Source organism: Corythoichthys intestinalis, chromosome 1 (genome assembly GCF_030265065.1).
Source record: "Corythoichthys intestinalis isolate RoL2023-P3 chromosome 1, ASM3026506v1, whole genome shotgun sequence".
Classification (NCBI taxonomy): Eukaryota; Metazoa; Chordata; class Actinopteri; order Syngnathiformes; family Syngnathidae; genus Corythoichthys; species Corythoichthys intestinalis.
The window spans coordinates 46,300,461-46,324,704 of NC_080395.1; the positions used below are offsets into that span (position 1 = coordinate 46,300,461).

The following is a 24,244-nucleotide window of genomic DNA, read 5'->3' on the forward strand; positions in this document are numbered from 1 at the left end:
TGAAAAATATGCAAACGTTTCATTCTCAGCTAGTCTGGCAACTTTTTTTTTCAGTGTTTTGAGGGAAAGATTTTTCTTTTATACTTGTCCTGCCGAGTTGACCCCTCCTAGCTCCTTTCTATCGACATCCTCCTCTCAAACACCCTTGCTGTACCCACTCACATCTGGATGTCCCCCTCCCATGGTGAAGTATCAGAGTTATGCCAAAGTGTGGAAAAGTGAGAAGCATTCTTTCTTTAATTTTCCTAATGGTGAGACAAAGTACAGTATTTCTTGCTTTCAAACATTCATCTTATTGGACAAACTAGTTCATAAAAAGAAGACATAATGCTGTACTAAAAAAAAGACAAATCTCTCCACTTGTGAATATGGGCATAAATGAGGCAAGTCTGTCAAAACCTAATCACTGTCATCGTCATTGTTGGAGCCCTCGGGTTCTGATCCGTTGTCAGAGCGACGAGGGGAGCCCTCGTTGTCAGACCCCGCTTCCGACTCGCGCTCCGACGCCGCGACAGGAGAACCGGGCCGGGACTCGTCGTCCGATCCCGACCTCTTGCTCTCGTTGTCCGACTGGTCTGAGTCGGATTGCGGCCGCGGCCTCTTCTTCACCGGACGATCGCTGCCGGAGTCCTCGTCCTCGGAGCCTGCGGAGCGTCGGGGGCTTCCCTCGGATCGCTGAGGGCTCCCCGCCTCGCTGCCGGAGCGGTTCCTTCCGACGTCCGAGTCGCTTTCGGATACGTTCCGCTTCCTGTTGTCGTCATTGTCATCCGATCCGGAACCGCTGTCTCTTTGATTCCTGAAGAGAATAAAAGTGTACTCGTGGGATTTCTTTTTTTTTTTGTGTGTGTGTCCGACAGGTCTTCCTGTTCGCCTTTTACCTGTCCTCCGCTATTTTCAAGCCATCCTCATCTGATGACTCTGATGATGAGATGATTGCCTTTGACTTGATCTTTCCTTTGAGAGAAGGTGGAGGACGCTCAGGTTGAGGCTGGAAAGGACCAAGATGTTAGAGCAAGAAATTAATACAGACAACAATCACCTTGAAAATCAATCCCAATGAGTAGTCTTTCTGAAAATTGAATGTAATATTAGAGACGTCCCCGATCCGATCATGTCATTTTCATTGTTGTTGACATCGCAGCGCGGTGACGTCACATGGGCTCACTGCCGGACTTCCACAACTACATAAACATGTCGTTGGTTCTGGCCTTCCAAATTATAGCCCCAACGTAATATTAATGACAAAGATAGCCCTGTCGATATTTCACTAAACGAGCAGCAAAAGCAAAATGTACATCAAAAAAGGGATGAGAGAAGTAGCTTACATGTGTCAAATTGGCTAGTGACAGCTAGCACTCTCCTGCTCTAGTGATGGAGAAGGAGAGTGTTTGATGTCAAAAAATGTTTGCAGATCTTCACGGTAAACTATTGTGTGATCCAACTTATTCCAATGTTATTATGTAGATTGTTAGTATCCACACAGCGGTTTGATTTTTTTTTTTTTGTTGTTTGTTTTTGCATCACTTTACCTTATTTTTGTACGTAAAGGCGCTGTCCACGTCGACGATGATCATCCTGTTCTGTTTATAAGATGTTGCTTCTGAGAGTCCAGAAGCTTGCTCCCCGGTTAATAAGCGACTTTGCCAGGGTTTTTTCATATTCCTGCTGCCCTGGTTATTTGAATCCTCAACCATGTGCAGTTATTTAAGTTCACTATTTTTTTTCGCCTCACTTTTACGGCTTCTCACCGTGGTTTTCCCCGTTTTTTTTTTCTATTGTCTACAGTTTCGCGATCGCGTGTTTTTTGTGTGTGTTCAACAAACCGTTGTACGCAATCTGTCTAATCTGTGGTCAAGCCTCGCTTCCGCATTCGCCAACCATTTGTTGCTTTTCATATGAGGACTTGAGTTACTTTTGCAGCTAATTGATCGATAAACAATACACAAACTATCGATGAAGGAAAAATAACATCGTCATTGTGGTGTTTCCTGATTGTTGCCAAAAGTCTGTGGTCTTGAACGCTCCCTTATTACAGCACCAGTGCGGAGTGGAAAAGAGAATCAGGTTTGCTTACAATGTGTCTCACGTGCTTTAAGTACACGACAGTCCTTTTAGATCTCAATGTGCAAAATAACGTGTCATTATAACCTGTTGGGGCAATCTGTTGGACAGAAAATGATGCCAATAGCCAGTAATCAAAGTAAGTTTAAAACATGTATTCATTCGTTTTTAAGCAAGATTCCGGACTCTCGGGAGCAACATTTTACAAACTGAGACACAGGCAGGCTGATTATCGACGACGTGGACAGCGCATTTACGTGACAAAAATAAGGTAAGGTGATGCAAAAAAAATCAAACTGCTGTGTACTACTGATGCCATCCACACAACAGCTCTGGATGCTAACTATCTCCATAATAATGTAACGAATCAGGTTATACTATAATGGGGGTATTTGCTTGCGCTCCTGAATGCACCGCGTGACTTAACGGAGGTGCGGCAGACAGCAGCCGTGTGTTGTACAAGTTCCCAAAATAAAGAATAGCAACTTTACTAATCCGGTGACCCTTTTTAGACATTACAATAATATTGGAATAAGTTGGATCACACAATAGTTTACCGTGCAGATCTGCAAACATTTTTTCACATCACTCTCCGGCTTTGTCACTAGAGCAGGAGTGCTTGCTGTCACTAGCGAACTTGACACATGTACGCTACTACTCTCATCCCATTTTTGATGTTCATTTTGCTTTTGCTGCTCCTTTTGTGAAATATCGACAGGGCTATCCTTCTCATTAATATTACGTTTGGGTTCAAATTGGAAGGGCAGAACGGACGACATGTTTACGTAGTTCACAAGTGACACTGTGGAAGTCCGGGAGCAAACCCATCACATCACCGCGCTGCGACGTCAACAACAATAATGGCGACCTACTAGTTAAAATAATTTTACAAATTTTATTAAAACGAAAACATTAAGAGGGGTTTTAATATCAAATTAGTATAACTCGTACTAGCATTTATGTTCTAAGAACTACATGTCTTTCTATCCTTGGAGCCATTTAAAGTAAGATTAAAGAGGAAAGTAAGAATTTTTGACATTAGGCTTAAAGTGCATGTGACACGAAAAAGCATGTTTATTTCATAATACACGCGGTATTTTATGCTCCTGAACGATATGGACCGCTTGGATTTGTCTGGAAGCGATCGCTATATTTATTTAGTTTTTTGAATCCCGCGCCATGAAAATGAGTGACTTCCGGCTTCGGTCTCGCATTGAGGAGGAGGGCGCTGTGACGTGTACGGTAGAAGACGTCCTCTTCACGCTACAGTGTACTGTTGTGTATGAGGACGAAGGATTCAGCTGATTTTGCGGATTAATACGTTTATTTTTCGCATCACGCCAGCCAAACGGCTGCAGAAAAATCATTTTGTATGAGGGAGAGGAGTATGCGCCTTTTTGGAGTTTCAAAAGGTTCCCATTCACTGTGGATATTTACTGTGGGACCATTGGACTTACGAGGAAGTGAGTAAACATCTTGTTTAGTATTATGTCAAATATTAATACAGCTATTACAAAGTAAACACTACACACTTTCTTTAAATAAAGGACTACTTACGTTTGATCATTGATAGGCATGTAAAAAGCTCTCCTCATGCACATTAGCAGCACGTTAGCTGCACAACAACTGCAGCCACCCTCCTCCTGGGAACAAACTGTAAATTGCTCTCCGCGGGGCGGTTTGCCGATCCACAAAGACAATCGACAACCCAGTCGTCATGTCAAATAATCCAGGCTAGTTATGTGTGACTTTCCGCTTCGAAGACTTTGAAACATCACTCTGTTCGGGTTAGCATGTCGGCTAGCTGTCACGCCTTCTGGTTTGTTTACATCCTCCGAAGCCGGGGAAGGGAAATGACATATGTCCGATTTAGGTGTCATAAAATATCGTTCGGGAGGTGCGACAGTAAAGGTGAAGTCGACAGTTTTGACCATTATGGAGTAATTTTGCCATGTCGTCCTGAATGAATGCATTTTTATTATTTCAAATTCCATTCAGCACAAGACTGTTATTTGTCATGACCATGCCATTTATTTAGCTATTGGGGAAAATACTTGGATAAAAAGAATATCCTGTAAAAATATTGAAGTAAAGAGACAGAAACAATGACATTTCGTCGCGTTTTCCTCGTTGTGATAGTTCCCCCTCGACGGGCTGACTGGTCCTTCTCAAGCCATTTATATAGCTATTGGGGAAAATACTTGGATAAAAAGAATATCCTGTAAAAAATATTGACGTACAGAGACAGAAACAATGACATTTTGCAGCTCTCTTTGTTGCGTTTTCCTCGTTGTGAATAGTTCCCCCTCGACAGGCTGACTGGTCCTTTTCAAGCCATTTATATAGCTATTGGAGAAAAATACTTGGATAAAAAGAATATCCTGTAAAAATATTGGAGTAGAGTGACTGAAACAATGACATTTTGCGGCTCTCTTCGTCGCGTTTTCCTCGTTCTGAATAATTCCCCCTCAATGGGCTGAATAGTAAAACCGATGAGCCCAGTCTACCGCTGACGTCATCCACCTGTTGGGGACGCTAAAGCCCTATAAAGGTAGGCGTGGCTAACCAGCAGATCAAAAGACTAATTTCTCGTCATCTGCGCTTTGCTAAATTGTTGTATATAGTTGAATCGTCTCAAAATATGATTCTAATTCACATAATAATGCCATTTAAGAATTTTTATTCTCCTTTTGTATGCTCTTTAATCTTGGAGTTAGCGGGGTTTAATTAGTTGGTGGAGTTGATTTCAACAAAGTCCGTTTGTAAGTTATTTGTTAGTTTCAGGGCTCCGGAGTGGCTAAGCTAGCTTGAGTCAATGGTGCCTGCTTAGCATGCCAATGAAAAACAATATAGTCAAATAAATTCAAAATGCAAATCATTGTTCGACACACTCATGCGGCCAAAACAATGTCCCACCAAACTGCTGTAATTATTACATTCTAAACCAGGACTATTTTGAATATGCATATTGAGACAACAAAAGAGAGTGTTCTGTCCGCGGTGAAAAACCCCCGATGTAATATCACTCAAATGTTGCTGTTCATACTACAATTATTGACATGCAATAGTAAATTCTAATAACTATCCTGAAAACAGAGCCAACACTATTGATTGCATGGGTAATCTGTGATTCTCATGCGTGCATATTTTGTTTATGATTAGTATGCTAAGTAGGGTTGCCACCTTTCAGAAATAAGAAATATGGGACGCCCCCCTCGCACCCAAAGCTGTACAGGCAGAGAAAAAAAGAGATCCCCAAAACTCCTAAAAAGCATAGAAATGTATCTATTCATTTATATTCCATATTAGTTCAATACGGAAAGCAGCATTTAATTCCAAATTTCGGATCGTTCCTTATTTTAAGGCACAGGTGGCAACCCTAATGCTATCTATGTAGCCACCATTGACTCATGCTAGCTTAGCCACTCCGGAGCCCTGAAACTAACAAATAACTGACAAACTGCACAGAATTTGTTGAAATCAACTCCACCAACTAATTAAACCCCCGCTAACTCGAAGATTAAGCCTCATGTCAAGAATTCTGAACTTCCCCTTTAACAACATTGTTCGCTCATGTGTAAAATCCCCACCGACCGAGGGTATAATAAGGTACCTTTTCGATCTTCTTGCGCTCTTTGGTTTTGCGCTGCTTCTTGTGTTGAGTTCCTCCTTCCTCGTCATCGCTTTCATTATCATCCCCTCTTGGAGCTCTGAAAGAAATGTTTAGGGGGGAAAAAAAGGGTCTAAAAGTTGAAATGCAACAGCACTGAAAATGCAAAAAGTTAAATGCAACTGAAGTGTATTTGATTAATGTATATTAAATTAAGTGATTCTTCCCGAATCACTGGCTCACTTCTTCCTCTTCCGGCGTGCCTTCTTCTCTCCCGCCTCGCCTTCCTCCTGCTCGCTCCCGCTCGCGGCTCTTTTCTTCTTCTTCCTGACGGGAAGATCTTCATCCGAGTCATCGTTGACGAACTCGTCCATGTCGCCGCCCTTCTTGCGCTGGAGCAGATGAAGGAGAGATGTTGTTACTTGCGCAGCATTCATACCAGGGGTTCTCTGGAATAACAAAAGCTAAGGTAAATGCATGCGTGCAAATGTGTCACTCACTCTTCCACCGCCTCCCCCGCCTCCTTTCTTCTTCTCCTTAGAGGCGCCTTCGACGAAGGTGAGCAGGTTCCTGGTCTTCTCCACGTACAGAGCTCTCTGCTCTAGCAGTTTCTTCTGCTCTTCAGCTTCTCGGCTCTTCTTCTCCTCCTAAAAGTTTTTTTAGTAACACAACGCCAACAACGTGCAACTTTTTTGGGGTGTACCTGCTCCTTCATCAGCTGTTGGCGCAGCAGGTCCCGCTCTTGTTCTTGTTTGGCCCGAAGTTCTTTCTCCTCCTCATCCTGCTTTCTGGCCCGCGCCACGTGATACTGAGCCTGACTCAGCAGGTCAGAGCACTGCCTGTAACCACAAAACTCACGCGGTCAAATTACCTACTCTTTAACTCATTTACTGTCAAATTACTTACTTTTTAACTCATTTACTGCCATTCATGGCGACAGACGTCCAATGATTGGACGTACGTATATTGCCATCAATGGCAGCCAATCATTAGCTTCGCCAGGGGTGGCAATCGCCACCTATTAATTTACTGGCCATGCTACTACGCCTGTCGCGATATGCAATAATTCCATTTGTCGCACGGTAAATGAAAATGAAGGCGGTAATATTCCCGCTGCGATTTATCGCCTCACGTGCGTATGTACGTGCGTTGTGCAGCGGACGTGCTGTTAAAAGTTTGGCTTCCATGTTACCAGCAGCGCAATATACTGTGACAAGGATTCATTCTGTTTTACTGACTTCTGGGTTTCTTCGTTTGATACATTTGAGTTTGCGTGACCATCATTCAATGGAGGGAGGCGGGGCCGAGTGCACTGTCTGCATACAGCAATGAGCGAGCAGAAAATGGACGGAAAATGCTGATTTTCAAGCCAAACGCCACAGCCCCGGTGTGGGAATATTTTTATTTTAAACCAAAAGAAAAAGGCGAGGCAACCAAAAAGGACTAACCAGTCTGCAAAATGTGTTTGGAAGATGTTTCAACAAAAAGGGCCAACAAAACAAATCTACATGCTCATTTGAAACATTATCACCCTCTTTAGTTTTCACTGCTTGGTAAGAAAACTGCATCGCAACAAGCAGAGCCTACCTCGTCACGCCAATCGAGGTAATCGCTTGATTTGAGAAATACAACAGAGACCCCGCAAAATGGTGTTCCCTCACGGAAAGTGTAGTCCGCTACATTGCTGAAGAAATGAGACCGTTTTACCTCTTTTTAATGTTGTTTGACACTTAAGGATAGGTTCATACTACAGGTCTTAATGCATGAATCCGATTTTTTCGTGTTTTTCCGACTCAAGTGAAGCATTAACTTGATGGTCTGAACGTGACAAGTCGCATAGAAGTGGAGCATTTCAAATCCGATCCGGGTCACTTTCGTATGTGGTCTAAATCTGATCTGGGCCACATTTTTCCAAAATGTGGCAGGCGGTCTGAACTTTCAAGTCTCCCGAATCGGACTTCATGCAGCAATGACGTCAGCAAAGCGAAAGCGGCAGGCAGGACGGGAGCGATGTAGCTGTGCATTAGCTTCTAGCTTGAACTCTGCTTTTATGCATGAAGCGGGCTTGACCACAGTCATGAAAAAAAATAATGAAGAAAAGGATAAGCCTGACAATTTTCTATTTTTATTTTATACGCCGAATGAGCAATATTTCAGTATTGCTTACATGGTCGAGACGGGGCAAATTGAAACACCCACGTCATGTCACGAACACAAGTCAAGGCTTATGTGCGTGCGTGTATGCGTTCTATCAGTTCATATAAACTTTGAATAAAAGACTAAACGGGGATTATTAATGCCTGTCATTTGTGCCATCTTTTTGGAAATCAAAATATGATCACCCAGGAATGTCATAAAGCTAGCATGTGTCATTTGTTTTGATGCTTCTGCGCACGCGGGTCTGCGAATTAGTGTGCATGCGTGATACTTGAACGGGCTCCATTGACAAAGGCAGTCTGAACGGGCACGCCAAAAAAAAAACATATGACAAAAAATCGGATTTGTGCATTAATACCTGCAGTATAAACCTAGCCTTAGTGAAGCCAAATTTTTGTTACTGCAACTTAATTAATCTATTTTTCTCTGTTGTTGTTGAAGTGCAATTGTTTGTGTTACTAAAACTTTATACCTTGGTGCCTTAATGCTTAAGTTGTTGAAGTGCAATTTTATTTTTTCTTGAAAAAGACATTTATTCTGTGTTTCTGTGCGGTATTGACATTGTTGTCTTTTACTTAAAAGAGGCATGGTCTATTGTTTTTAGTCGTGATTTCTTAAAAAGTATTTTTGAATTTAAGAGTAAACGTTTATTGCGTTTAAATGGGTGTACTTAATATTACTTAGTCTTATTAATATATACTGTGTTCTTACTGTGTTATCGTAAATTGGTAAAAAAAAAAAAATTGGCGGGGAACGGGGGCGCAATTATATTGCATATCGCAATAATTTACAAAAGAATTTATCGGCCACAAAAATCTGTTATCGCGACAGGCCTATGTGCTACTGGCTACTATAGATTGTAGTTGGGTCAGTTATGCATTTCATTCCAAATGCGTAGTTAAGCAAATTAAAAAGTTTTGATTCCACAGATAACAATCCTGATTCTGCGTTAGCAATTCTTCATTCCGCAGCTTCCGTGGGCATTCAAAAAAAAAATACTCAAATGACCACTCATAAGGCACATTGATGCAATAATGATTTAAAGGGAACCACGGACTTAATGACTTGTAGGCTCTAATAAGCCACAATTGTTCTGTTTTACTAAAATATATTATTAGAAACATAAAATATTGCCATTGATTTAAAAATCTATAATATTTAGTACATGTTTTGACGTCCGGACAGCGGCATGTTTTACGCGGTTGGGCTGGACTGGGAGAAAAGGCGTGCTCTATAGTAGCGAAGATAGTATGACGACTGGTATGATTTTGTCACATTCTGCTGCTGGTCAGATTGTTTTGTTACAGAGCTGTGGGATGAGTTCCCGACATCGCACCTGCATCCAATTTTCTCATTTTCTCCCAAAGACTTTGGAGTTTTTGCAGTTTTTCCTTGCCGACATGGCAACTGAGACTTGAACTTTATTTATTCATTTTTGTTGCTTCATTTGCTGTTTCTGATTGTGTATCATATTGCCTCTGCAAAGCCCTTTGAGACAACCTTGTTGTGATCCAGGGCTATACAAATAAAATTGAATTGAATTGAATTGAATTGAATTGAATTGAATTGAATTGAATTGAATTGAATTGAATTGAATCCAATTCCAACTCATCAGCAATTTCTTTAAACCAATTCTAAGCGGGTTGCCGAGATATTGACTTTCTGCCATTTGAAAGTTTGTGATTGCATCCTTGCCTTGTTTTTTTGTTTGTCTGCTGCATTTCCTTCGTTTTTTTTTTTTTTTTTTAATTGATCCCGACTTACTGTCACAGACCCTTTTTTTGTCTCCCTTTTCCCGATCCCATGTTTCTTGTGTGTTCAATCAACGCTTTTATGCAATCCCTCTGTTATTGCTGTCTGCTTGCTTCCGCATTCGTGGACCGTAACAGATTTCTTGGTTTTCATCTGAGGACTTTTTACTGATCGCAGCCAAAGATTTATAAACAATACACATACCATGGATGTACAAAAAAAATAACATGGTCCTTGTGGTGTTCGTTAATGTTACTAAACATTGTTGTCTTGAACGCTACCTGCATGCAGCGAGAGTGCGGAGTCCGCAGCTGTCACTGTCACAGACAAACTTGCCACATGGGCACTACCGGTCTTCTGCAATTCCTTCTACGCGGTCAGACGTCCTATACTAGTACATGCGTAAATCGGTTAAAAGCAGCAAGTACTTACTATTTGTGTTTTTATTGAGTCTTTTATTACCTTTTCATTACCTCAAAATACTTTTTGCATGTGGTTCCCGCTCATACTTTTAAGCATTGTGTTTTCTTGTGGTAGCTTTACAGCAGATTATTGATCTGTTGACCACATTAGTCACGTAGCATATTTAAACCACCCTTATTAGATATTACTACTAGAGTTCCAAAAAATCGATTATTACATGCATCGCGATTCGACACGTGACGATTCGATTACGATTCATAAAGGTTCAAAAACGATGTTTTTCTCTCATAACTTTATGGCAGGCGCTCGTTGCAGAACGAAATTCAAGACACGTCTGCCGCCGGGCACCGTTAACAGGCACGCGCATGTTATGATGAATGATGCTGGCTACTGAGAGAGAGATGTACTCCTTTTTAAAAGACTGGAAAATTTGTGTATGAGAGAGGCAGGTACAGAAGCGCGACCCAGTGGTCACGATTTTGTGCACAAGTTATTTTTATAGAGCAAGAGGGGAAGAGAGAGTTCGTTGCTCCTTGTCATTTAGATGTCCAGCAGTAGTTTTAAGGCATTTCAATTGAAAAATGTCCTGAGTGTGTTGCTAAGACCCGTGTGCATCTAAAAGAGGTGAGTAAACGAACCCTCTTGTCCTGTTTAGCCTTTATTGTTGTTGTTTTTGAGATGTTAATAGTTAGCGCCGAGCGCTAAGCTAATTAGCTAACGTATATTTCATATGCACAACGTGAAAACCACGATTAAGTACAGGGGTAACACTACAAGCATGGAAATAGTACAGAATTCTGTGAAAACAAAGTATATTGGTTAAAAGAAGTTATTTCTAAAGACACTTTGTTTGCAGAAAATGTGGAATTCATTCCACCTGTGTAAATTTTATTGTATTGTTCAGAGAAATAAGTACTCCCTTTAAAATGGTTAATGCTTTTGCACTTTCTTGTAAAAAATAAATAAAAAAGCAGCTTAAGGGCAGCTTTGTTGTATGGGCATGTTTACATCTTCCTGTTGAATCATTAAGATATTTTAAATAAATAATGGACATAAATTTGTTTGGCTACTGTATTAACCGCGATCATCGTCAATACCGCGATCATCGTTTAAAAATCGGAGCGTAGCACCCTGAATTATAATCGAATCGAATCGTGGGGTGCCTAAGATGGCACACCCCTAATTACTACGTCTAAGTATTTTCTTAAGGCATTTTTAGTACGTTTTCCCTGTATGCATCTAAACACAATAGTACTTTGGGTGGTAAATTCGCCTCTTGTAAGACGTTTTCGCCAGTGTAGGACATTTTGCCAGAACACTGATTTTGTCCTACTCTCGTCTCATCCAGTCTTTCCTGTTCATTTTGCTCTTGCTGCTCGTCTTGTGAAATATTGATAGTGCTGTCCGACTCACAAAGTTCTTCTCGGGTTCAAATTGAAAGGGCTGAACAGATGACATGTTTATGTCGCCAGAGTCATACTCTGAAAGCCTGGCAGCACCGCCTGTTGATGTCACCGCCCACAGTGTATTGCGGCATCACAAATTTATAACAATGAAAACATCGAGAGGTGTTTAAATATATTACTATAACTCATACTCACATTTATATTCTAAGAACTACAAGTCTTTCTATCCATGGTTCCCTTTAAGAATTGTCTTATGAAATTATTTGCAGTACCAAATAACAGCAAAACATTGTTGCTATAAAATAATAAACATCAATATTATCCATGTCACCCTTGGGCAGATTTATTTGCAGTTCTTACGAAGTGTAAAGTATTTCATCAAAAAATGGGTTTGAGACAGTCATAATTTTGAAGGAAATATTTCAACAAAGTGCAAGCTTATCCTCTTGACCCAGATATCGTAAATATCGATATTCTATATGTATTAGATTAAAAAACAAATATTAAGAACAGAATTTTAGAAAAGTATAATAGCATTATACAAAACAGTTCCAGCTTTGTGTAAATGCCATATTCTGCACCTCAGTCTGTAGTCTATAAACAATTTGAATTTACGCGGAAGGTGTTGAAATCAACGGAAAATATCACGATCACGGGGAACGTTTTTTATTTTGTTTCTTTAGACATCTATTCCCAACATATTAAGTTGTGTATTACAATAAAATAGTGGCCATGCTTTTTTAGACATAAAAAAGAAAAATTCCAAACATACCTGGCCTCAGACGCTGCGTGTGCAAGGTCAAATCTCATCTTGTCTCCAGCTTTGCTCAAGTAGCTAAAATACCTGTGAGTCAAAAACAAACGAGGAAGATGAAGGACAGAATTTATATTTTCAAAGCGTTTTTGGAACTAGAGAGTAGAATGCCAGTGCTGCTACCTGTGAGCTAGTTCCAGCTCTTTGACAGAGCTCAACACAGCCTTCAGGTTGCTCTTCTCGTCCTTCAGCACTAGAGTGGCAAGCCGCTGGAGCACTAAAGCCACGTTGAACATCAGCACCGTGTCATTGGGCGCCACGTGGCGTGCCTGATAGGAGCAGAAAAATCGTTTACAACAGCTTTCATCAAGAATTTGGCAAACTTTTTATTTCATTGTACCTTCAGTAACATCTGCTTGCACTCCAGGAGTTTCCCACATTTAAAGAGAGCTCGAGCCAAGTAGAGCAAGACCTCTGTGTTCTGATGTTTGTAGAACTTCTTCAAGCAGTTCTCATACTACAAAACAGAAATTTCGTATTTAATACCCTCATTGGTGTACAGACAATGGGCGTCTATCAAAATGGATGTCTGTTACCATCTGCACAGCGCTGATGTACTGTTTCTGCTCCACGTAGATGTGAGCCAGATTCAACCACACGTCGCTGATGTCGGCTGTGGCCTCTCTCACCTGCGCAAACACGTCGCGGGCCTCCCTGAAGTAGCCCTTGTGGGCCAAGACAGCACCTGAACGCACAATATTCCTCTCAACCACCATCCAACCACAGTGGGTTTTTCACATTGTGAACTCAACACACCAATTCCATTGGCTGCATAGAGGTTCTTGGCATCATTTCGCAGGACCTGTTTGTAAATGGCTAAGGCTCGATCCTGATGTCTCTTTTCCTGTACACAAAAATAGGTCAACAAAAATAATTTCCATTAATATATTTTGGTGGGTCCACCGATGGAGATTGACGTTTTGTAAGGCCTTAGTTGAAAGTCAAGAATCAATACCAGTGAGAATTGAATAAAAAAGGTCAATGTGTTAGGAATGTGCTATTGGAAATGGAGCTTTTTTTTGCAAGTACATACATTTAGTGGGACCCGTGAACAAACCCGCATAGTTCGATTTCTTTTTTTCTGGAACATTTTGGTGTCGGAACAGAGTGTAACAGAGTAAAATGTGGGAAAAGATACATGTTGGATGATTTGACTTTGTCAAAATAAGACATATAACGATTTTTAAGACTGCACCTTTTCTCTGTCCCTGGTGGGCTGGTGGAGGGTCTGCAGCCATACGTTGCCCAGTGCCAACATGGAGTAGGTGTCATTCTGAGTGGACGGCTGCTTCAGAATACGCTCAAACTTCTTCTGGCCTGGACCCCACTCCTGTTTGGCCAAGTGGAGGTTCCCTATAAGGGACCAGGCATCTGGATGATCCTGCAAAAAAACGAGTAACAAAGGATCAACATGGAAATGTACGAGACTTTTTTCCGCATCATTCCAGCTTGAGAAGTTAATATACCTGATTAATCTGCAGGGCCTCTTTGAACCAATCGGAAGCTTCATAGAAATTGCCTTTATCACGTGCCATGGCGCCGAGCCGTAAATAGCCTGAAAGCCAAAAACAAACATATTCCGCAACCAGTTTTCTGTGTACCACAGCTGGGTGATGTACAGTTCTATGTTTGATGTGGCTTACAGTCCACATAGTTGGGATGCTCTCTCAGGATGTTCTTGTAGAGCTTCTCCGCTTCGTGGAATTCACACATAGCCTCATATAACCGCGCCAGATTGTAGGAGGTGGTGACGGAAATGGCATTGTAGTAGTGCTCGTCGTGCTCGCCCTCGGCTTTGGCCCGATCCAGAGAAGCTAAAAAGTATTTCTGAAGAAAGAAAGACGTGTATTGTGTACAATTTTGCGGGTTTAAGGTTTACCGTGGTAGCTTGATTTACAAGTTCTGCAATTCGCTACAAGTAATCACGTTTATATATTTTAGTTTGTGTTGCAAGCTATGTTGCAACTCAAAGTACCATTAAAAATTCACGTGAAAGAAACATTTCAACTTGTGATAATAGTTTATCACCCTCTACCTTGGCCTCTTCCAGGTTGCCCAGTCGGAAATGAAGTGCCCCCAAATTGTTGAGGATTTCCGGGGGCACGTCCGCCTGCACTTTCTCCTGCAGTATGCGGGTGGCCGTCCCGTATGCTGATAAGGCTCCTTGGATGTCTGTCTGCTCCAGGATCTGAGCCAGCTCGATCCAGGCTTCCACGTCATCCGGGTACTGCTCTGTCACTTTCTTTAGATGACCCTGCATAGCAAGGATGAAGATTTCTCGTAGCAATAATTATAATAATGTTTTTCTATTGAAAACCATTACAGAATACTGGACTCATGAAGTTCATATGAATTACAGAAGATGTAAGATCCACACCTTTGCAATATCTCGCTTTTCCTGATCGTCAGACGTTGCGTATAACGAACCCAGAATTTTGATGGTCTCGTAGTTGTTGGGGTAGGCCTTTAAAACCTTTTCAAAGCATTGGGCTGCATTCTCTTTGTCTCTTCGATAAACGTACATCTGTCCCAGACCGAAAAAGGGCAAGACGAAGGTGGAAGAAGCAAACTGCGTGGCCTGGTAGTAATACTGAAAAGCTTGGTCATAGTCCTCCTAAGGTCAGAGAAGGAGAAATTAAGTTATTGTATGTGTTAGAACCTCAGTCATCCAGTTCAAGTTGAATAGAGAAAACTGGACGTTTGCAGTTTGTTGAAGGAGATTCGCTTTTAATCCAACAAGCTTTTCACCTTTAAAGTGTGGAATCTCTTATTTTATCCCTTTAGTGGGAGTGTCTCACACCCACAGAAACCCTTAAACAAATAAAACCCCTCAAAGCTGGTTAACCCGATTTACAAAATCTTTCAAAGCAATTTTGTTTGTACAGTGCAGTGCAGGAGATACTGGTACTCATTTCTGTATTGGAAAGACCAAGCAACCACTACACAAACACAAGGCACAACCCAGGTGTGTAGTTTCTTTAAGTCAGAACTTCTCAAATAGAGGGGCGGGCACCCCCAGGGGGGCGCAGAGAGATGCTGGGGGTGGCGCATGTAAGCCTGTTGCAATAATTCCATTTATCGCACGATAAATAAAAGTGAAGGCGGTAATTTTTCCGCTGCGATTTATGGCCTCGCGCACGTGCGGCAGACGTGCTGTTAAAAGTTCGGATTCCTTGTTACCAACTGTGAAAAATGCATCTTCGTTACAGGTCCGGCAAAAAATAGCGCCGGAGCCAATCGTTCCCATTATATCTTATTGTTCTACGTATCGCCAGCGCCAGTGCTCCGGATTGACTGCGGACCATCTCCAGCGTGCTGGTGTTGTTGACGTTGGGGTGCTCCCGTCAGGGGTGACATTTCACACGGGGCGGCTATTTTTCAGCACAACACCGGATATTTGAGTGGCAAATTAAGAGCGCTGTGCTTCAAACTCGTCCTGTTTATGTAAGTCGATTGTCATATGCTGGTGTTGTGCAGTTAATGAGCAGATGTGACTTCTGTGGCATTTGCTAACTTTTTTAATGCACGCTCACACTAGATATCATGAAATAGCAAACTAGATGTGTTACGTCCCATGCCATTGGCTACGTGAGCCCAGAGTGATTATGGGACACGTAGTCCTAGGCATGTGCCGGTATGAGATTTTGACGGTACGATAACCGTGAGCAAAAATACCGCGGTTTCACGGTATTGCAATTATAGCTCCAAAATTTTGAGATGTATGGGTTTAAAAAAAAAAAAAAAAAAAAAAAACTTTTTTCCATTGAACAGGTTTTTTTTTCAGAACATATTTGCAAATTGGAACATGAATATAATGTGAAAATAAATTAATGTGAAAATAAATAAATTAACAAAAAATAACAAATATTTTATATAAAATTAAAATAAATGGAACCTAGACTATACCCACAGCCACAGCTCAAGTTGCTCAATATTAGAGCAAGAACAAAATAATTGCTATAAAAAAGTAAAAACACTTCTAAATAAAATTAAAAATATATACTGTATGACTTTTTTTGAGGGGGAGAAGCTAAAGTTTCTCCATTTTCAGCCACTGTGTCAACTCTCTTCTACATGATGTCATGCCTTTGTGTTAAAAAGAACAAAGAATTCATAAGTTAATAAGTTAGTTAAGGATGTATAAGTTAGTTTTATAAGTTAGTTAAAATGTAAATATTGTTGAGGAAAGGTTTCATCTAAAACAAAAAGTGAGGAGTGAGACCCCCTTCCTCAATTAGCGATCTTTGACGCGATCCTTTTTTTTTTCTCCCTCCTTCATTTAAGCTTGTTTCTCACTCAGCGGCTGTGAGACGTAAAACGTTGACGAAGCTGCCCTCCCAGCTTAGCCTAGGCTAACATTCGTCTTTGTAAGTTTTAGTTAGTTTGTATATTGAATTTGAAAGGAAAATGTGTGTTTTGTTTTTGGCGACCTTTTTCATGGTGCTACTGCTATCCTGTTGAACTTACTCACATGTGGAAAAATACAATTGTATAACGTTTTAAATGTATTCATTTGTATATTTCACCACGATTTGAAGGCTCAATAAATTGAAGAAAAGTACGCCTTGTGTTTGGAGGATTTATTTTTGGGTTTGCTGGCTGTTTAGCTGAGGAGCGTCACTGACACTCACGGCAACTAACAGGGGAAGGGTGAGCGCTGCCACACCAAGCCACTTCGGCTGCATTTTGGCACATGAAAAATAACGAATACCGTACTAAGGTATGACGGAAAATTTTAGTGGTTTTGAAACCGCGACGTTTTCACACCACAGTAAACCGTGAAACCGGTAACCGGCACATGTCTACGTAGTCCATATACTACATCGATGAATTCTAAACTGTCATGACTGAATGGAAGTTAAGAAGGCCAAATCAATCCATACCAGAGACTATAGATAATTCTGCAAATACTGTTAATTCAGTACGTGACACAGATGGATTCGGACCACAAATAGGATGTCTTGCTCATGTAGTAAACCTAGCTGCTAAGAGAGCTGTAGCACTCAACAGTGTGCCCCGCCTCACTTTACAAACAGTAAAGATTGTTCTCAGCACTTTTAGACTAAATTTCTTCAGATCTGTAGGAAGTAAGCACATAGATATTATGCACTAAAATGCATGTTTATATGATGGCAATTTAATTTTTGCTCGTTTGCACCCCCCCACAAAAAAAATACAGTTGTTATTTTTTTTCCCCAGAGCATTAAATGTATTGAATCGAAAATCGGGTCCCCTGTATCGAAAATCGGACCGAAAAGTGACTTAACTGTATCGTTGCATCCCTATGGAACACCATTGCAGAAGCTATGAGGGGGAAAGTTTTCATTTGCCTAAATGCTTAAGTTATTAACGGCAATTGTATTTTTTTTTCGTTTCTTGAAAAACACATTTTATTTATTCTGTGTTTCTGTGCGGTATCAATATTGTTGTCTTTTACTTAAGAGGCATGGTCTATTGTTTTTAGTTGTGATTTCTTATCGCGTTTAAATGGGTGTACTTGATCTATTAATATATACTGTATTCTCACTGTTATTGCAAATTTGTTTTTAAAAAAATTGGGGGGGGGTCAATAATATTGCATATCGCAATAATTTATGAGATAAATTATTGCACACTAAAATTTGTTATCGCGACAGGCCTAGGCGCATGCGACCTTGGGGAACATTACTTTTTTGTTGTACTAGAATAGAGTGTAATTGCACATCCTCTCAGTGGCTGGCAATGCCACTCTTATTTTCAGCGTGTGCGCAGAATTCTTGAACCAAACGAGCACACAGCAAAGAGCACTGGAGATATGAAAAGCTTGGACAAGGAAATATGATGATGCATTTAGTATTTGGCTTTGACTTTTAGACAGAGGGAGACGAGGAAAGACCAGTCAGTTTGTCTAAAAATGTTTGCAGCAGATATCAACAACTTTTTTTTTTCAGCGAGTGCCAAATATTGCAAACAATCCTCCCACTTTGTCAGTGTTGCATCAATAAACCAGCGAGCACTGTCAGCATCATATAAGGTAGCATACCAAGTTGCTCAGTGCAAAATAACCCAACGCCATAGCAAAGGAGCGGTTACTGCCTGCAGCAAAAATAAAAACTGTCCCTCTGTCCAATGTCATGTCATTTTTGTTCTGTTAATTTATGTGTCTTTGGTCTAATTGTTTGACATATTGTCCTCATGAGTTAATGTTGCTAATCAGTTTGAATGTATTTTTTTTTTAATGTCTTACAGCGGTGGCACAGAGTTGGGGGGGGGGGGTGCGGAATGCTTACGTCGTCCTCGGGGGGACGTAACAGAAAATAATTAAGAAGCACTGCTTTAAGTCAAGAATCAGCAGATTATCTGCTTCTCTAAAAGAAAGGATAGTCCTTCAGATGCAAGGTTAAACAGGTTAAAGCTACCTCTATTCAACCTACTTGAGAATGACAATGAAGGATACCTGCACGTGGAACGATCGAGCCAACTGGTAACAACTCTCTGCCTGCATGGCCTCAACCTCGGTGTTGTGGAAAGCATGGAGAGCCAGATGCTGCACTTTGCTGTAGTCCTAAACGCAGATAACCCCAAACATTGTGAAAAATGGTCCCAAAAAAAAATCAAGTGAGCTTGTCCAATACTCGTAGCTACCTTTTTGAAGAAGAAATGGTTGGCGAGGTGGTTGAGCACCATGGGGTTGCTGGGATCGATGGTATAGGCGCGCGACAGGAGCTGCACTCCGTTCTTGATAGAGTCAGCCTCCTTATTGTTGAGTTCCAGCACGGCTAAGCCCACGAGGGCTCCCACGCATTTGGGGTTAAGCTCCAGGGCGCGGCCAAAAGCTAAGCGGGCCTTCTCCAGTTTGCTGAGTTTGACAAAGCAGTGGCCCATGCCTAGCCTTACTTCAGCTGGTTACATACAAAACAAGACGCGGTATGTCATCTCTAAGATTTTCAAGGTAGTGATAGTGTAAGTTTGAAAGCTTTACCTGGACAACCAGGGTTTGTACGCAGAGCCTTTTTGTAGTACGCAAGTGCTCCTCTGTAATCCTTTTTATTGAAGGAGATGCAGGCCTTACCTATCAAACAGCAAACGGGAGTGTTAATTCAGTGAATCAGATGCACTTTGGGAATCATTGCTCAAATGTGTAAGGTTCTAACTAGTGGTGGCAACCTCTGAGGACCTCTGGATAAGAAACGACTTGTGATACGAGGCTCTTGATAACCTCACAATATCGTTATACAACGATCATCCAAACAAGGCTTAGGAAATCAATCTACGATATTCTACGACAACACTATTAAAGAGAAAAACATGTTCATTCACCCCCTACCAGTCAAAATGAATGACAGGTGTAGCGTCGTTAATGGCAACCAAAGAGTTAACACAGAAACTATTCTGTGGAAAATTTTGGTCTAGTAGAATATTTTGTTCTGTTGGTTCCTTTATTGAACGGTCTTTTAAAATCAATGTGCTGGAGCATATCAATAACCTATTGGAATACAGATTATCGTGATATATGATCATCTATACTTATATATGGCGGAAAACACAGACAAGACTGAAAAAGCAGTTTCTGCTCTTGCACTCCTCTTTAAAATTAACTGCTATATTTTAAGGCAAAAGAACTGTTGTGTTTGATAGAACAATATGTCTATATGCCGCCATAGCAGATTCATGGCGTATTAAGCCCCTGAACTATTTTTTAATTTGTCCCTTTTACCCTGGAAACCCCCGTTTACAGACGTCATGCAACCGCTTTTGTTTCAACCCAGCCATAAAAAGAATTATATTTATTAATCAAAATGTCAATCATTTTTAACTTAAAATCATTAATTGATGCTTAAGATTTGATGCTTAATGTTTCGTTTGGAAAAAAAAAAAAAAAAAAAAACGACTTTAAAAAATTTAGCTTATTTTAAACTTTTAAACAAATTACGTCACAATGAAAAAAAAAGTCTGTAAAAAGGTCACGGATATCTATCTCATAATTATCGATTAATTGTATTTTTCTTTGTTACTGTCACATTTTCCCCAATATGTTAGATGATAAATAATAGATCCAAACAAAGAAAAATTTGAAAAAAAAAAAAAAACATTTAAAAGGGTAAATATATGAAAAAGAACATCTAGACCACTCCTTGATGTCTGCGATTTCTGCATCACGACCCTTGTTATATTTCTATGTTTCGCCCATAAAACACCCCCAAAATCTGGCTGTGGCCATTCACATCTGTGTCTTGACACTCAATGATACATGCTACATGGAGTTTTTTAATATGTCGTTAAAATCATGGCGTCTTTAATTCTGCTCCCGCCTCCAGTTAGGGTTTTGCTGTTTTAAAACATTTTTTTTTTAAATGCCCTCCTGTTCAAAATGTTTCTTCCTTCAGAAAATATAGAGATTTTAAGCTTTCCAAGGATGTATCACATATGCATATCGGACAGTTTTGAAATGTGGTCAAATTGGGGGTCTCAGCGCGGAACTTCAAGTCACCTGAGTGTTTTCCGCCATATGTAATTGGAACTTTGTCTCTGCGTGTGTTCGTTCCGCCGTTGTTTTCGTCAACGATGACGATAATGAAATGAAAATATTTTGTCAATGAACAATTTTTTCATGATGATGACGTCACGATGATGTGCTGTGTCTTGGGAAGTTGGGAGACTAAAATATAACGAGATGTCGCCTGACGACACGAGAACGAGATTAAAATTCGCCAAATTTTCCGTCATAAATTTACAATATGTAATGTTCTCTCATTGTATGTGTAAATAGCAATGTATATAGCAGCGTTTGGTCGTGTCACGCATGGGACGTGCTGCACTACCCCCCATTTAGTGTGTACAATTAATTTTCCAAAAATGAGCATAGGAAATGAGACCTGATTGTGGAGGTGACAATGGCATCTTTCGGGCAAAAGATGAGTCTCTTGCGATTGCAATGTCGCCGTTGGCTTTCAAACTTTACGGTTTCATGTACAAATTTAAATGTGCTGTGATGATGCGTTGTGGCTTTGAGTACTCCATAACAGGAGGCTGGATTTATTTATTTATTTTTACAATTTTCCAGAATATTAAATCAGGGATTTATTTCGGCTGGATATTTTATCTTAATCTCTATAAAGGCGAGTGTCTGTGTAGTTGTGTGTTTGTTTTTTTTATGGAGGCCGAAATGGCTGGGCAGATTTTCCCCCAATATTTCACGGTTGTACTTTATGTGTCTGGGGGTGTTCTTAGATGGGTATAATCTCAATAAGCCTCCATTTAGTGCGGAAAATTATTTCGAAACTCAAAAAATCAGCATAGAAAATGCCAATTTTCACTTTTTCACACGAGCAACGTCGAGCCATACTGCTCGATAAATCCATCCAGCACACATTTTGAAAAAGAAAAAAAAAAATTGATGATTATTATGTGTTGATTTAACAAACATTGGCCCCAACAACCCAGCACAAGTAACATGCCCAGCAACGCCGGGGTCATACTGCTAGTATCTATATACTAGTATATGTTGTCACACCCCATACTAAATAAACATGATATGAACTATTTTTCAACTTGCCAAGCAAAGCAGGGATATTATTTGTAGACTGGTTAAGGACAAACTGGAACTGAGCATCGGCTTGGTCCATCTTGTCTCCTTCCAGCAAGCAAAAACAAGCTCTTCCCAGTAAATGGTTCTTAAAGAGATATGTTGATCAGTTATTTATTGGATAGAATCTGTTTGTTTTTTTTCTCACCTGCCCTGAGATCTGGTTCGTACCTGATCGTACATGATGATCTTATCTGCCATTGTGTACAATAGCGTGGCCTGTGTGATGAGCTCTTTCTTGGCATCTTTGTTCTTCTCTTTGCGCGCCTGCTGCACGTAGTAAGCTGCCAGGGTGTCCAGACAGGTCATCTGGTCCTTTTCGTGGTCTCTGTAGTCCAGGTTCCCATCAATACGTGCCGCTTCTAGTAGTTTGACAAAATCTTCCGTTTTGCCCTGCTTGTAGTACTCCAACTGAGAAAAGAAAACATAATTGTAATGTTTCATTAACCTTTTTATGCACAAATTATGATTTTTTTTTTTTAACCCATTTAACTCATTGGCTGTCATTGATGGCGTCCAATCCATTTTGACTGAGAGGGGCGAAGAACGTTCATATGCCCCTCCCAGTCAAAACGGATTGGACGTCTAACGCTGTCAATGGCACTGAAACATTAGCATTCACAGCCAGTCTTCTGCATTTAAATGAATTGGACATTTTTCGCCATCCATGGGATGCAATGAGTTATATACTATGAAAAAAAATAATAAATTACTTAGGTCTGTAAACTGTGCTTCTGTTTATATTAGTGCTGCAACGATTAATCGAATAACTCGAGTATTCGATTAGAAAAAAAAAACTCGAATTAAATTTTGCTGCTTCGAGTATTCGTTTATTTAGAGTGGCGTTGTATTGGTTTGTTTTGAAAGTGTTTGCCTTTATTTTTATTGAATTGGGTGAGAACACACTGCCCTCTAGTCTGCCTCATTCACATGGCTGAATCCATCTGCTCCCTTTTAAGATCTACATAAGATGAGTTTTTGTATGAGCTATTGTTTTTTTAATGCATTCGTAATTTAGTTGAAAAGTATATTTAGCCAATTTTTGTGGGAATATGTGTCTGAACCATTTGTTTAGAGCATTGCATAAATAAATAAAAAAACATTCGTATTTTATAGCATTTAAGCAAGCGGACTTTTACGATGTAAGTTAGCCACCTGTTCTTTTGTTGTACCTAGATTCTTTTTTTTTTTTTTTTTTTTTTTTTTTTTTGGACCGTTTGAGGCTCAGCTAAGGTATTTTAATTTTTCATGTTCCTTATCCGATCCCCTATTTTCAAACTAACTAGTTAATCGATTAATCGACTACTAAAATAATCGCTAGCTGCAGTCCTAGTTTATATTCATTTTGATTTCATTAATCCATATTATATTAACATATAAATGTGTTTATAATAATTAAAAATATATAAATAAAACATACATAAACAAACATAATATATAATACATTTTTTAAATTACCAAAAACAGTCACTTGCTCCATAAATGGTTATAGGTCCTATGTGCCAACTTTTGAATAACTGTTCACTGTTGTGACCACTGTCTCTGAAAGGGTTAATTTTTTTTAAAAATAATAATAATAATAATAATAATAATAATGATTTCTTCTTTATTTAATGACACCATAAAAACGATTAGGAACATTGAGGGAAATTTTAGGCTAAAGCAAAAATGCAATATATTTGAAAGAAACGAGTACACTACAAATGCAATATATTTGAAAGAAACGAGTACACTATACACTTACCGCCAAGGCAATCCATATGTGCAACTGTGTGTGCTCCTGTTTGAGGATACTGATGACTTCATCACCTTCAGGTAGCTGGTCGAAGTCAAGCTCAATGACCTGTAGAATAAAATTCATTTGATTTAAATAAACATTATCGAGATACGTGTCACCACATCACTAAATATGACCATGGTGTTATACTTATGGTGTTATACTTTTATAGCCCGATTCTAAACAGAAATCATGGCTCCGCTTACACCTATATACACTACATGTCGGTTACGTGTTTAACTCTTGATCACCAACGTATTATAGATTTATTTTTGCCCAACAGATATGTCAGTTTCCAATAATATCCTCCCGATGTATAATGAAATAGGGAAACAATGACTGTACAGTGCAATTACGTCACTACGGAACACTTGTTCTGTTAGCGATTATTAGCACGCATGGCTAGCAAAACTGCAGCGATGGTTAGAAAACAGACATTAAAACTTCAGGTTTTACCTCATCTGTGTCCCGCAAAGGGATCTCAATAGACCCCCGAGACATCTTGGAGGACGACGGGTCCAACTATTTAGAAATTTAATGTCAGCTCTTCCGAGATGTCTGCTTGTAAATTAATACCTCTAACAGGAACTTCCGGAAGAAAGTACGCTTAGTGCAACCAAAAACTGCGTCGATTCGCAATAAGTATCGCACTTTCAGTTCCATCTGAAGCACATAAACA

The 24,244-nt window shown here is 40.1% G+C and overlaps 1 protein-coding gene across 1 annotated transcript; it reads right to left on the minus strand.

Annotated features, from left to right (window-relative positions):
• Positions 1-213: 213 nt before the first annotated feature.
• On the minus strand, positions 214-24,164 carry ctr9 (CTR9 homolog, Paf1/RNA polymerase II complex component). The gene is made up of 23 exons (XM_057840101.1): positions 24,022-24,164; positions 23,533-23,631; positions 21,960-22,199; positions 21,759-21,876; positions 19,185-19,274; positions 18,848-19,104; positions 18,660-18,767; positions 14,601-14,837; positions 14,259-14,477; positions 13,867-14,050; positions 13,690-13,778; positions 13,419-13,604; positions 12,980-13,067; positions 12,760-12,908; positions 12,564-12,680; positions 12,347-12,492; positions 12,182-12,253; positions 6,375-6,510; positions 6,172-6,318; positions 5,915-6,063; positions 5,675-5,771; positions 879-988; positions 214-796 (listed from the first exon to the last, which is right to left on the minus strand). The coding sequence occupies exons 1-23, from the start codon at positions 24,064-24,066 to the stop codon at positions 400-402; spliced, it is 3,480 nt and encodes a 1,159-aa protein (XP_057696084.1). The 5' UTR covers positions 24,067-24,164; the 3' UTR covers positions 214-399.
• Positions 24,165-24,244: the final 80 nt, after the last annotated feature.